Source organism: Corythoichthys intestinalis, chromosome 9 (assembly GCF_030265065.1).
Source record: "Corythoichthys intestinalis isolate RoL2023-P3 chromosome 9, ASM3026506v1, whole genome shotgun sequence".
Lineage (NCBI taxonomy): Eukaryota > Metazoa > Chordata > Actinopteri > Syngnathiformes > Syngnathidae > Corythoichthys > Corythoichthys intestinalis.
Window position 1 is genome coordinate 19126516 of NC_080403.1, and position 14943 is coordinate 19141458.

At 38.3% G+C, this 14943-nt stretch overlaps 1 protein-coding gene across 2 annotated transcripts; it reads left to right on the top strand.

Moving 5' to 3' along the window:
* Positions 1 to 10674: 10674 nt before the first annotated feature.
* Positions 10675 to 14463, top strand: LOC130921743 (elastase-1-like). Of its 2 annotated transcripts, XM_057845982.1 has the most exons (8): positions 10678 to 11071; positions 11271 to 11368; positions 11449 to 11549; positions 12291 to 12416; positions 12869 to 13005; positions 13075 to 13217; positions 14101 to 14250; positions 14320 to 14463. In XM_057845982.1, the coding sequence occupies exons 1-8, from the start codon at positions 11032 to 11034 to the stop codon at positions 14329 to 14331; spliced, it is 807 nt and encodes a 268-aa protein (XP_057701965.1). In that variant the 5' UTR covers positions 10678 to 11031; the 3' UTR covers positions 14332 to 14463. The 2 variants fall into 2 exon arrangements, with proteins under 2 accessions (XP_057701964.1, XP_057701965.1); XM_057845981.1 differs by having other exon boundaries at positions 10675 to 11368.
* Positions 14464 to 14943: the final 480 nt, after the last annotated feature.

The following is a 14943-nucleotide window of genomic DNA, read 5'->3' on the forward strand; positions in this document are numbered from 1 at the left end:
GCCAGATGGTGCCAGATATCATTGAAGCGAATGCTTAACTTGAGCAGTAATGTTCTGTCATGACAGATCTCAGCTACTCTCAAGTTTAACCAGTTTGCATTATTTTATTGCAATGTTTTTCCTTATTTAGATTTGTTGCAAAACTACAGTTTCAGTTAGACCTCACTTTGATGGTTAATGCAATTATTGCAATTTTGTTTTTTTAATCACAATAGATTGGTTTATTTACATTTCAAAAACCAGAAGCCATTCATTTACAAATGTGATTGCACTTTAGTTTACATATTTAAATGTTCAGGTATTAAATTTGAATGAGGCAAAATAACATGCTTTTTCTCTCAGATATATTGTTATAATCATTTGTTTCAGATGTACTGTAGTTATTTTCCGTATAAAAATTAATTAATTAATTTGGTGTTCAAAAAGTCTTTTTTCAAACTTGAGACTTGAAAAAAGAGGGGGTAGTCTTATAATCAGGGCTGTCTTATATTCGGGCCAATACGGTATATCGAAATTTTACATCACGCAATTCTCGTATCAATTCAAAATGCGTCTGTATCGATCCTTGCACGTGTATTTTTAGTGGAAATAAACAATCAAGTGGCCGTACTTCTACTCCCGTCTACAAGTTGCCAGCGCGCAACTGCCTTGCCTTGCCTGCTGTTGAAGCAACAACAACTCGCGAGAGTTATCCCGGCTGGCTTCATTACACGATACTCTCGCGAGATTTGGCGCCACGGCGCAAAAGTTTTAACATGGCGGAGATGGCGACACGTGATGCCCCAAAGCACCTTTATAGGTTTAAATTTGAGCTCATTTTGGTTTTTGCTGCAAAAACGGAGGCCTGGAGTGTGACAAGAGCCACACCATATGCAAGCTGTGAAATGCAAAAGAAATACTGCGGAAACAGTTATTTAAGTTATTTATTGTCTTTTACCCCTGTGTTGGTTGGTATACCTGGATGCTCAAGCTAATATTTTGACCTGCCATTTTTTTTTAAAATAACTGTTCATTATTAACCCGCTATATATCCTTTAAGATGTTTTTTTTTTTTTTTTTTAAATATTTAGGATCCTGCATTTAAATCAACAATAGGTTACTTTTCAACCTTTACAAGATATTTTCATAACATTTGTGATAATATGTCGACTGGCAACTCATTGGATGACTGATGATTTATATCTTAATAAGGTTTGTATCGCTTTCACCGACACTAATTAACTTTGAGGGAGGGTGGCAGGAACAAAAAAAAAAATACAAATGTGCAGACTGCCATGGAGGTAGATTTGTGTATTTATTATTCAATTTTAAAAAAGTAGCTTCCATCAAAATATATATTTTCACTCAGAAAAAAAGTCACTTTAGTCAAAAAAAAAAGTGTTTGAATGCAAAAATAAATTTGAGACTCAAAAAAAGCATTTGTAAGTGATTTTTTTTTTTTGTTTTTGTTTTTGAAGAAACTTATTTTTTGATTGCATAATAAACACACAAAACTGTGAGTTCTGAATCAAACGTTTCATTGAAATTGGCTTAAAAGTTATTCATACATGTTTATACGTTTACTTTTGAGAGCCATTTAAATGGCGTTCTCCTGCATTAATGCATTGTTGAAATCTGCTGTTGACCACTGTTGAAAGAACTGGATTTTTTACGTATTGGCAGACATGTCTTGCACTGCAAGACAGTGACCTTGAGCAAGTAAACAATGTGCCATTTTGGTAACCATGGTGAATTCAGGATGAAATTCACAGGATCCCAGCTCAGATGAGGATTCAATAAGGAATCACAACAGCAGATTTAAAGAATCCATTTGTAAAGGCGGATGCCATTTAAAGAACGTCAATTTTTAAAAAAATAAAATAAAATTCTATCATTGTTTGTCAAATGTCATGTTTTAAGGTTTCTTTTACTATGAATAATTTTTTTTTTTTCCATCACTCTAGGTTTTATTAGATTGCTAAAAAGTTGCAGCTTTTCGGGGTCACCCTGTATTTTGTACAACTACAGTGGTATAAAAAGTATCTGAACCTTCTTCTCACATTTCTGCATAAAAACCCCATCTAATGTGAGCTGATCTTTTTCAAAACCACACAGATGAAAAAAATGGTTTTAACTAAAACCACTCAAACATTAATAGGTTTTCATATTTTAATGAGGATAGTAAAATAAGTAAGTGAACCATCACATCTAATATTTTGTGGCCCCCCCTTTGGCAGCGATAACTTCAAGCAGACGCTTCCTGTAGCTACAGATCATTCTGGCACATCGATCAGGACTAATCTTGGCTCATTCTTCTCTACAAAACTGCTGTAGTTCAGTCAGATTCCTGGGATGTCTGGCATTAATCGCTGTCTTTAGGTCATGCCACAGCATCTCAATGGGTTTCAAGTCTGGACTTTGACTTGGCCACTCCAGAACGTGTACTTTGTTCTTCTGAAACCATTCTGAAGTTGATTTACTTCTGTGTTTTGGATCATTGTCTTGTTGCAGCATCCATCCTCTTTTGAGCTTCAACTGTCTGACAGACGGCCTCAGGTTTTCCTGCAAAACATCCTGATAAACTTTTGAATTCATTCTTGCATTAATGATTGCAAGCTGTCCAGGCCCCGAGGCGCAAAACAGCCCCAAATCATGATGCTCCCTCCACTATGCTTCACGGTGGGGATGAGGTGTTGATGTTGGTTAGCTGTTCCAGTTTTCCTCCACAATCGAACGTCGTTGTGTGTTGCTGCCAAACAATTCAACTTTGGTTTCATCAGTCCACAAAATATTTTGCTTAAACCTCTGTGGAGTGTCCAAGTGCTTTTTTGCGAAAATTAAACGAGCAACAATGTTTTTTTAGACAGCAGTGGCTTCTTCCATGGAGTCCTCCCATGAACACCCCATTATCGTCCATAGTTTTACATATAGTTGATGTGTGCACAGAGATATTGGACTGTGCCAGTGATTTCTGTTTTTAGCAGACACTCTAGGGTTCTTTTTTACCTCTATAAGTATTCTGCGCTGAATTCATTTTTGGTGGACAGCCACTCCTTGGGAGAGAAGCAACAGTGCCAAACTCTTTCCATTTGTAGACAACTTCTCTGACTGTTGATTGATGAACATCCCGACTTTTAGAGTTGGTTTTGTATCCTTTCCCAGCTTTTTGCAAATCAACAATCCTTAATCGGAGGTCTTCAGACAGCTCTTTTGACCGAGCCATGATGCACATCAGACAATGCTTCTCATCAAGACAATTCTTACCAGGTGTTTGTTTTTTTAGTGGGCATGGCAGCTTTGAACAACTCATCAGTGATTGGTCACACAACTGACTTAAATTGTTTGGTAAAAATTGGTTTCAATTGCTCTTTAAGTCTCCTTAGGCAGGGGGTTCACTTACTTATTTTTCCCCCTTTTGTCATTGTTTGCGTGCTATCCTCATTAAAATATGAAAACCTATAAATGTTTGGGTGGTTGTAGTTCAAGCAGACAGTGTTTTTACATATGTGAGATTCTGATCAAATCACATGGTGATTCTTGCAGAAATGTGAGAAATTCCAAAAGGTTCATATACTTTTTCATACCACTGTACATTTGTCAAAATGAACTTGCAGTTGTAAAAAAAAACAATACACGAGACTTTTGTTTGCATTAAGTGTCTTGCTAAAAGTGTTTCATAAGTGATGCACACATGCTGATACTTTTTAACTTTTTTTTACAACTACAAGTTACTTTTGTGCCAAATTAACTATCATTTCTAATTATTATGATTATGATTACTATGATTAAGAGTACCATATTTTTCGGTCGATAAGTCGCTTTTTTTTTGTTTTGTTTTTAGTCTTGCTGGGGATGCGACTTATACTCGGGAGCGACTTATGTGTGAAATTATTAACACATTATTATATCATTTTACAAATTATTTTGGTGCTTTGGTGTGACACTGATGGTTTGGTACACTTGCTAGCATGTTCTTTATGCTATGGTTATCTGAATAACTCTTAATAGCTATGTTACGTTAACATACCGGCCACGTTCGCATTTCGTTGTTCATGCATCATGTAACATTATCATACTCTACACTTATTCAGCATGTTGTTCACTATTGTATTTTTATTTTAAATTGCCTTTCAAGATGACATATCTGTTCTATTTGTTGGATTTTATCAAGTAAATTTCCCCCCAAAATTCGACTTATACTCCGGTGGTGCGACTTTTATGTTTTGTTTTCCTCTTTATTGCACATTTTTGGGCTGGAGCGACTTATACTCAGGTGCGACTTATAGTCCGAAAAATACGGTAGTTATAGCACCAACTACAATTTTTTAAATACCTACAAGTTATCTTTTTTTATAAAAGTAAAATGTACAACTAATGGTAACTTTAACAAAACTAACTTGCACTTGATTCACAACCAACTCATACATTACGAGTAGTGATAGCAACAAATACAACATTTCTTTTGCACCCCGAAGTTATTTTTGTACAACTACAAGTTACTTTTACAAAATTATTTCTAAGTTGTAGGTTGTAGTTGTACAAAAGAATACGAGCAACTATTGCATCAAATTTCTCACTAAAATTGTAAAGTGATTTGTGCATGTACAGTGGGGCAAATAAGTATTTAGTCAACCACTAATTGTGCAAGTTCTCCCACTTGAAAGTATTAGAGAGGCCAGTAATTGTCAACATGGGTAAACACAGACAGAATGTGGGGAAAAAACGAGAAAATCACATTGTTTGATTTTTAAAGAATTTATTTGCAAATCATGGAAAATAAGTATTTGGTCAATACCAAAAGTTCATCTCAATACTTTGTTATGTACCCTTTGTTGGCAATAACAGAGGCCAAACATTTTCTGTAACTCTTCACAAGCTTTTCACAAACTGTTACTGGTATTTTGGCCCATTCCTCCATGCAGATCTCCTCTAGAGCAGTGATGTTTTGGGGCTGTCGTTGGACAACACGGACTTTCAACTCCCTCCACAGATTTTCTATGGGGTTGAGATCAAGAGACTGGCTAGGCCACTCCAGGACCTTGAAATGCTTCTTACGAAGCCACTCCTTTGTTGCCCTGGCTGTGTGTTTGGGATCATTGTCATGCTGAAAGACCCAAGGAGATTTTCACTCAAAATCTCTCGATACATGGCACCATTCATTCTTTCCTTTACACAGATCAGTCGTCCTGGTCCCTTTGCAGAAAAAACAGCCCCCAAAGCATGATGTTTCCACCCCCATGCTTCACAGTGGGTATGGTGTTCTTCGGATGCAATTCAGTATTCTTTTCTCCTCCAAACGCGAGAACCTGTGTTTCTACCAATAAGTTCTATTTTGGTTTCATCTGACCATAACACATTCTTCCAGTCCTTTTCTGGATCATCCAAATGCTCTCTAGCAAACCGCAGACGGGCCTGGACGTGTACTTTCTTCAGCAGGGGGACATGTCTGACAGTGCAGGATTTGAGTCCCTGGCGGCGCATTATGTTACTGATACTAGCCTTTGTTACTGTGGTCCCAACTCTCTGTAGGTCATTCACTCGGTCCCCCCGTGTGGTTCTGGGATTTTTGCTCACCGTTCTTGTTATCATTTTGATGCCACGGGGTGAGATGTTGCATGGAGCCGCAGATCGAGGGAGATTATCAGTGGTCTTGTTTGTCTTCCATTTTCTAATAATTGCTCCCACAGTTGATTTCTTTACACTAAGCGTTTTAACTATTGCAGATTCAGTCTTCCCAGCCTGGTGCAGGTCTACAATTTTGTCTCTGGTGTCCTTCGACAGCTCTTTGGTCTTGGCCATAGTGGAGTTTGGAGTGTGACTGACTGAGATGTGGACAGGTGTCTTTTATACCGATAATGAGTTAAAACAGGTGCCACTAATACAGGTAACAAATGGAGCCTCGTTAGACCTCGTTAGAAGAAGTTAGACCTCTTTGACAGTCAGAAATCTTGCATGTTTGTAGGTGACCAAATACTTATTTTCCACTCTAATTTGGAAATACATTTTTTTTTTTTAAATCAAACAATGTGATTTTCTGTTTTTTTTTTCACATTCTGTCTCTCACGGTTGAGGTTTAACCATATCTATGATTACAGGCCTCTCTAATCTTTTCAAGTGGGAGAACTTGTACAATTAGTGGTTGACTAAATACTTATTTGCCCCAATGTATATACTTGTGGATGTATTTTCTACAACTACTATACAAGTAGTTATTTGTTAAATTATGTACTTTTGCACCAAACTTAACTTCATAGCTCGCCCATTCATAGTAGTTATTGCAAAACCTACAACATTATTTTTAACCTACGATATTTTTTTACAACTACAAGTTACTTTTACAAAACTAACTCGTAGTTTTACAAAAGAACACAACGACTTTTGCATCAAATGTCTCACAAAAAGTGATTTGTACTTTTTGGGTTAAGGGTGGGTATAGAGTGCAAGAGTGGCCGATTTATGGAGGCTAATTCTAAAGGTCACTCACTCACTCATTCACTCACTAACTCACTCACACATTTTCATGGGAACTAAACGGCATGTTCATTAACAAGGCGAGTGCGGTATCAAGAGCAAGCATCTTTAATTAACACATCCCCCAACACTCCTTGACTTTGATCTCAACATTCCAAGGATGTAAGTGGAGGTTGCCACGGCAATGGCAGCTACGGCTCGATACACGGACGACATGTCCCCCCATTCGACGACATTTTATACCCCCGCCCCTGTCGTCTCGGGGACCGCTCAATTAACACTCTGGCCCGATATCGCCGTAATGGCCCGATAAGGAAGTAATCCCAAATCCATCCACTTTTAATGACTTTCTGTCTAGTTAAGAGTCTTGTGTTAAAGACACACACACATTAGGGAGCTTTCAAGTGATCGGAAAACCTATTGTTGGGATTATCGGCACAACTTTTGCCTTTTAAAAGCGCGAAGATTTGATTTGAGAGGACTGCTGTGGCAAGATCTTTTGTTAAAACATCCGCCATTCAAGGCAAGTGTGCGAGAAATCTTTTTGCCGTTACTTCTCACACAAACTCATTATGTAGCCTGGTTTACTTCTTGGCACTAAAAAGTTCGTGGAACATATTAGTTGACTTTTTAACACCAATAAAAGCAATGTTGTTTTCAATGGTCTAATTCTGTAATACGGCGATGGAATCCAACTAATTGTTACTTTAATGCTTTGGAGAGATGACACCAGGGCCACATTTTCCCACACTTATCTCCTCATGCTTGTCAGTTTAAAATAGGAATCAAGAGGGCTGTGACGTAAATATTAACTCAAGCGTTTGCACGCTGTTTCATCATTTTAACTGGAGAGGTGCAAGAAAGTAGGAGTTAGTCATACTCTTTTATGCACATTTATTTCGAAAACTTTGACTCTACCCAGTAGAAATGTCCCGATCTAATCACATGATCTGAAAAAGTTCCTGATCATTAAATTTTTAGAGTAATTTTAATTATTAACTCATTGGCTGCCATTGACCGCGGTAGACTTCCAATCCATTTTGACTGGGAGATTTGGCGATCATTCAATCGCTGCCAGCCCCCCAGATTGCCCCAAGCCGCAAGTTTGAAACTCCTGTCCTAACTGTACTGTAATAAACACATTCAAGAAGTGAGCATGAAAGGGTTTAAAATGATGTACCCCCTTGGCCAAAGGTTTTGAGACATTCCCCCATTCATTCAGGTGAGAAAGTGTCTCTAAACATATGACCACACTATAAAAAAAACGTTTTTTGTGGGTAGTAATTGTGATCCATATAAATCATATAAATTAAACTCAAGCAAGCAAGTGAACTGTATTTGTTTAAAGTTAACTCTCTTTACCCAATTCTAATCAGTAAAAACTTGAACACTTGAAAACTTGAACTTGAATAAACATGGTAATATCTACCCAAAAATATTAGGTGTGGGTCCAAGGCCGCGCATGCGCCAACGCGTCTTCTTTAAAACTGAAGGGAGGACAATTTCATTTGGCGGAACACTCCAACTTGGATGGCATTGTACAGTAGCAGGTAATTTTGAAGTTACTGGGTTTATTTTGGTTGGGGGGGGGGGGGGGGGGTTGAAGATGCGAAAACATTAACAAGCCTGGCATTCCGTGTGTTAAATTAAGAAGCCTTTACAGCAAAAATATTTTATATTTTATTCCTAAATTGCGACATTTATTCCTGATAGCTAGCTAACAATGGTCTTCAGAGCATAGCAGCACGAGTTGTTGGCAATAATGTGGCTTATTTTGAACCGTTAACCTTATTTTCTGATTAACTTTTCAGTTACGGCGTATGGTATTGCCAAATGTTTTGCCCTTCAGTATAATTGAGTGGCACATCCCCTCAAGTCCCTGACTGGAAGTACCCCGTCCACCTTTGCTGATGTGTGCCACCCGCTGCACAACCAGCACCACCTAACGTCACTGTTTACATTGAGTGACAGTAATGGCGGCAACCACTAGAGGCCACCACAACTCGGATTTGTATTAAGGAACAACTCATCAGCAAGCTATCCAATAGCCTGATAATGATCCTAATTATTTGATTCAGGTGTGTTGGTGGAGAGAGACCTGGAAAATAGACTGGATAGGTGCCCTCCAGGACTGGAGTTGGTGACCCCTGCTCTAACATGTTTAACATGGTACAACATAGCACTTCTGTAGGGTTCAAACATCGACTGTATGCTACAGCATTTTTGCCTTGTATCTCAAACTGAAAGATGCTTGATGTACTGGTGTTGTTCACTGTTTAGTTAGAAAGTCTTAAACTCATGTTGTTTCCATTTTACTTATTTTGGAATGATGCCGTCGTGTTCTTCACTCATCAGTTAATACTGTACTAGAACTCATACTATGTGGGAAAAAATGTCAATTTGTTAAATTTAATGAGTAAATTGTCAATAAAAAACAGTTGACAATGAAATGTTTCTCTTGTGTGCAATGACTTTAGGGTAAAACAAACCTTATCTACAATAGTAATTAAGTTGGTATTTAAATTAGTATTTATTTTTAAAAAACAACAACAACAACATAGAATTCATAACCTATTAACATGACACGGGAAATGGGGCCTATTCGTAGGGGGCCTATTTTCAAAAACTTCAAATTCAAATATTTACAAAACCAAAGCTGCTACCGATCTAAAACCAAAACAGGCATTTACCTTAGCCATACATGAGTCTCCATGAGCAGTGGTATCAAACAATTCAAAGTCGTTCCCTTATAAAATCTCGATTAATTATTTTCTATAAACGTATAACACAACTTAAAATGGCTGTGTTGATTTAAATGTGATTTTTATGGTTTTCATGTGATGTAAAGCACTTTGAATTGCCTTGTGTTGAATTGTGCTATATAAATAAATTTGCCTTGCCTTGCCTTGCCTATAAAAGTCTCAGATTTTACACTAGATGCACAAAAATCACCGTATACAGAGACAATCACCTATATTGTCAGGATGAATAGCAATATTTACCATATCATATAAGTTTTTGACCAAAATAGCAACTTTTTTTTTTTTTTTTTTACTTTACTGCAAGTTTTCAACAGCAAATAAATCACTCAATTCGACATCAGAAACTTAATACTTGAGGAAAACATGCAGAATCAATCATAAATAATATGTAAATAGATATTTAATAAATTCTATATACAATCACAACTTATTATAGAATAGAATATCCCTATATTGTCATTAGGCACGATATACTGTTAGCGAATGAGGCTAATGGCCGTCTGGCGTAAACAGAGCTTTTCTGGCAAAAATTGCTGTGAATCAATGCTTAAATCCCCAAATTCTTCATAGATATGGACTTTAAACAGTCTCAGTTCTTGGTTAAAAGCAAAGAAACCATACAGTTAGCATTTCTTTTACGAATATTGACGAAGTACCATGCTACTATGTTAGCGAATGAAGTTAGCGGCCGCCTGGCGTAAAAGGAGGTTTTGGGGTGAAAATTCTTGTGAATAAATGCTTAAATCCCCGAATTCTTCATAGATATGGATGTAAAACAGTCTCGATTCTTGGTTAAAAGCGAAGAAACCGTGCAGATAGCATTTATTTTGCGTAAATATTGCCAACTTGAGGCTAGTCAGTTCCATGTGTCAACAAAGAATAAAATTCCTGCGAATAAATGCTTCAATCTCGCATGCATGGTACGAAAAATATAACATTTACGTTGAATCCTCGAACAAATCACTCCTGAGACAATCCTTCTTGTTTGTATGCGGTACAGTTTTCGTAGTTAAATCCAATCGTAAGTAAGTCCAAGCTTAAATCCGACATGAGCGTGTGCCGTCTTCGGCTATTACTAAATGAAACTCGGCCCCCTCTGATCAGGCGTGACGCAAAGAATGACGAAGTGTCAGGTCAATAGATTTTTGAAGTCTATGAAAAAACATTCAGTAAAATATACAATACAAATACACTACAATCATGAGTAAATAATACTCAATTTTAGTAGGTATTAAGTGATGTAATCTGTTTCAAAGGTTAAATAAACCTTACCCAAATTATATGAGTATATTATTGTTGACGCATTTAAGTAATATTTACTCAGTAAAATAGGCTAAACTTTACACTGTCAAACTGAGTGTAAATTGTTACCGCAATTTTATAGTGTAAATTCTATAGGTTGTTTTTTACAGTGCACGGGTCTACTAATTCACCCAAAAGTACAGTATTTTGACCAAAGCTTGGCAAAAAACCTTTGTGGAAAAACTGTAATGCCTCTTTTTCAATTTAATGTCAAAACAACTCTTTAATCACAAATTGATCGTTTTATTTCACACATGTACTGTACAAACAAAACCGTAATCAAAATTTCCCCAGATATTTTCCATTCCTCATTTATTTAAACAGCCACGTGACTCATGACCATGCACTGATACAGTCAGCGAATATGATAACAAACGGTGGGACACTCGACAGCTGCATGACTGGACAACGCGCACACGTCAACAGTAAAAACACGAACAGCGAAGGTTTGGCTGAGGCATAAAAGAAGCTGAAAACGTCTGTGACTCTTCAGAAACGTTGGTGACGCTTCGCAGACATGCTGAGGTTTTTGGTCTTGACAACTCTGGCAGCTCTGGGTAAGAAAACGAAACACTCACACGCGCACACACAATATGGAAATGTTCATTATTGATCCTCTTCCTCTCCATCAGGCTACTCGCTGTCACCTTGTCACTCATTTGAAGCTTAGTGAAGCTAAACGGAGTGCAGTGCATTATTCTGGCGCTTTCTTTCAACTAAAACTGAAATGTCTCCTGTGTTATCTTTTTCCACCAGTGCTGGCTGAGCTGGAGCCCCAGCCCAGGTACTTGGAGGACAGTTTGGAGAGGGTGGTGGGAGGTGAAGTGGCCCGGGAGAACTCCTGGCCCTGGCAAGTAAGTTATTTTTAAATGAAAGGGACTAATTTTGCAAAGGAGGGGCTGTATATTTAAATATTGCATGTTCTTCTTATTAGATTTCCCTTCAGTACAAATCTGGCTCCAGGTTTCACCACACATGTGGAGGAACTCTGGTTGAAAGAGGCTGGGTCATGACTGCCGCTCACTGCGTGGACCGGTACCAGGTTTATTTTATTGTGTCGTTTTGTTTTATATGTTTTTATGAACACAAAATACTGGCAGTTGTGTTTGGAAAAATAAAACGGTTGTTGTTTTGCAGCAAACAACTGTAAAAAGTGTGTAGAACCAGTCTGATGGATAGAGGTGATATCAGCCTCTCCGGATGGGGTTTTACCCACATCATCACTGTGGCAGCCAAGCATGCTCACTGTTGAGCTAATAGCATTAGGCGTCATCATGCTCTTTTCAGTTCTCAGAGAGTAAGATTTTCCCAACCTTCTATACGCACAGCTCTTGCTCTAACTAGCCTTCATAGCTTAGTAGACAGCACGCTCAACTACCATATTGATGGTTAGAGTTGGAGAAGGGGAAGGACAAGAAAAGTCACCACCATTAAGACCTGTTCCATATGGATCACAATCCATATGAAAAAACAATTAGAACATTGTTTTTTTCTACCGTGATTTTCAGTTGTTTTTTTTAAATTTTGAAATCTATGAAAATCTACCGTAAAGCGTACACGTACCAAAACACTATACAATTTTTACTTGTTTACTTTACGGTTTTACTTTTTATAATGGTAAAATTGTGGCAACCACAGCTGCCGGTATTTTACCGTAAATTTCATAGGTTATTTTATTTTTTCTTTTGTTTTCTTTTTTTTTCTTCTTCTTTTTTATATGCAATTCCTGTCCAATAAAAAAATCACTTAATGTTGAATCATGCTCGTCACTTGTAGCCAAAGGACATGGCGTGTGGTTCTGGGTGAGCACGACCTGAACAGGAACAGCGGCAGAGAGCAGGTCATGAGCGTCAGCCGCGTTTACATCCACCCGAGATGGAATCCCAACAACGTGGCTGGCGGGTAAGGATAGATTTACACTACATGTTTATTTTTATTGCTTTCAAAAATCGAAAAGTCTCACAGGCACAATAATAAAGTCATGCAGACACAAACACAAAAGAAACTGTTTCTGCCGTATGACTAATGCTAGTGGCTCAGTAAGCTGCTGTAACATTAGTCATTTTGCAGAGAGCATAAAGAATATATGCCGTAGAGTTCAGCTTCGTTAACTGTCTAAATCACAGGTGTCAAACTCGAAGTCAGAGGGTTGGCAGCGTTGGCTGCCACCCACCAGTTCGAATGGATTGGAATCAGTTGAACTGAAAGAAATCATGACCATCAAAAATTTCACATAAGCTATAAAAAGCAAGTGATTGCTGCCAACCCTCCCAGTTCAATTGACTTGGACATCTACGCCGTTGACGACAGTGATTGAGTTTAGTGAATACTACAGGAGAGTGTCTTGATCACAGCTACGACATCGCCATGCTGCGTCTGTCCGGCGAGGCCTCCCTCAACTCTCATGTGCAACTTGGCTCCCTTCCCCCCTCCGGACAGATTCTGCCCCACAAGAACCACTGCTACATCACCGGTTGGGGACTCACATCCAGTGAGTCATCTGTCCATACACCCGCTCGTTTCTATTTTGCTTCCCTCGCTCACCAGTTTTGTTAAATAGCTGGTGGAAACCTGTCCGCGCAATTGAAGCAGGCCTTCCTTCCCCTGGTGGACCACAAGACCTGCACCAGCCCCAGCTGGTGGGGAGGCAGCATCAAGACCACCATGGTGTGCGCTGGTGGTTCATCTGAGTCTGGATGCAACGTGAGTCGACATTGAGATTTTGAACAAAAACTTTAAAAGTACTGTATTTTTACAGTAAGTCACAGTTTTTTTCATAGTTAAAAGGTAAAGTGATGGCTTGAGCTAAATGACATGTTAGTTTTACATTGTGGCACTCAGGAGACAGTGAGGGACAGTTTGCACTTTAATTTTTTTAAACCAAAGAAGAGGCTTAAATTCACTTCAGCAATGACAAGTAATTGCATGTCATTAACTCGAAAGTCATGCACAGTAAAAGTGTCATACTAAAAAAATTATTACATAACAACAAACAAAATAGTATAGCTAGCAAGTAAGGAAACAACCGCAACAGTAACTGAAGAAATAATTAACACAGGGCACAAACTTGGAAAATTATCTGTATCCCTGACGCTGCAATGCATGCTGGGAGGCATGAGGCACTTATAGTCACCTAGTCAGCCTGTTGTTCTACTTATTCTTATTGTAGCAACTGTTTGTAGTGACTGTTCTTATTATACTGTTCCACCCGTAAAGGTTGATGGGTAATTTGTTATGGCAATGTAACTGAGGGTAGTGTTCGATAATGACCCACTGTTGTATAGAGTTAACTGTTTCTTGGTGTCATGTGGTGTATGAGACACAAGAACAGCCTGTGGGAATAAAGCCCTGTGTCTCTGTACTCAGTTCCTACATAACTCACAATATTGTTTGAACTAGCCTTTCAAGCTGAAACGTCTACGTCTTGCATTTTATTTAATATATTTCCACATTAAAATGATTTTTAACCTGGAGAACAACTTAAACATCTTTTTTTCTTCGTCAGTATGCAATTTTAGGCTTGTACAACTTATATTCTGGAGCGACAGAAAAATGCAGTAATTCTAACGCTTGTATTTCTCCTCAGGGAGACTCTGGCGGTCCACTCAACTGCCTGGTGAACGGAAAATACTACGTACACGGCATCGCCAGCTTCGTGTCCGGCTACGGATGCAACGCTATCAGGAAACCCACAGTCTTCACCCGTGTTTCCGCCTACAACGAATGGATGGACTCGGTGGGTGATGAGGCTAACGTTCAAAACTGAGTTGAAATCATTCTCATTTTTTTTCTTTTTTTTCCATAGATCATGATGTAAACAAACAGAAGGACAGAACTCCGTAATCAGTCCACCATCTTACAATCTTTCAAAATAAAGCACAACTACATAATATTGAGTGATGACTCTTTCTTGTTAGCTAGGAATTGATGGTAGTATTGAACCGATTCCGATACGGCACTAAAAAAAAAGTCATGGATATCATGGAGCATTGGTGTTGCCAGGATGCCAGATGTGAGTGGGCATTAGTCTTACCTGGTGGGGCAAAAAAAAAAAGCTACAATGCTCAAGTAGGTCGAAATCCAGCGTAGGGCTACTGCACCTTAAAACATGTTTTGCTTTCTCCTTGAGATAACTGTTGTGATTTGGTCTAAACAAATAAAAGTTGATTTGATTTGATTTGACTTAGAACGCATCCATAACTGAACAGTATGGACATGCAGGTGACAATGTTTTTTTTAGGTAACCTATTGTGGTTCCTCGGTTTTATTATTATTATTATTATAATAGTTATTCTTTGTTCCGCAGCCCCTTTGAGCTAAATTTGACCCCCTTAGAATGCTTCAAAATGCACCAAAATCGGCAGGCAGGTCAAGACAGATGCAATCTTTGATACCGGGTACAGACAAATTCCAAATACAGTATGTAGCG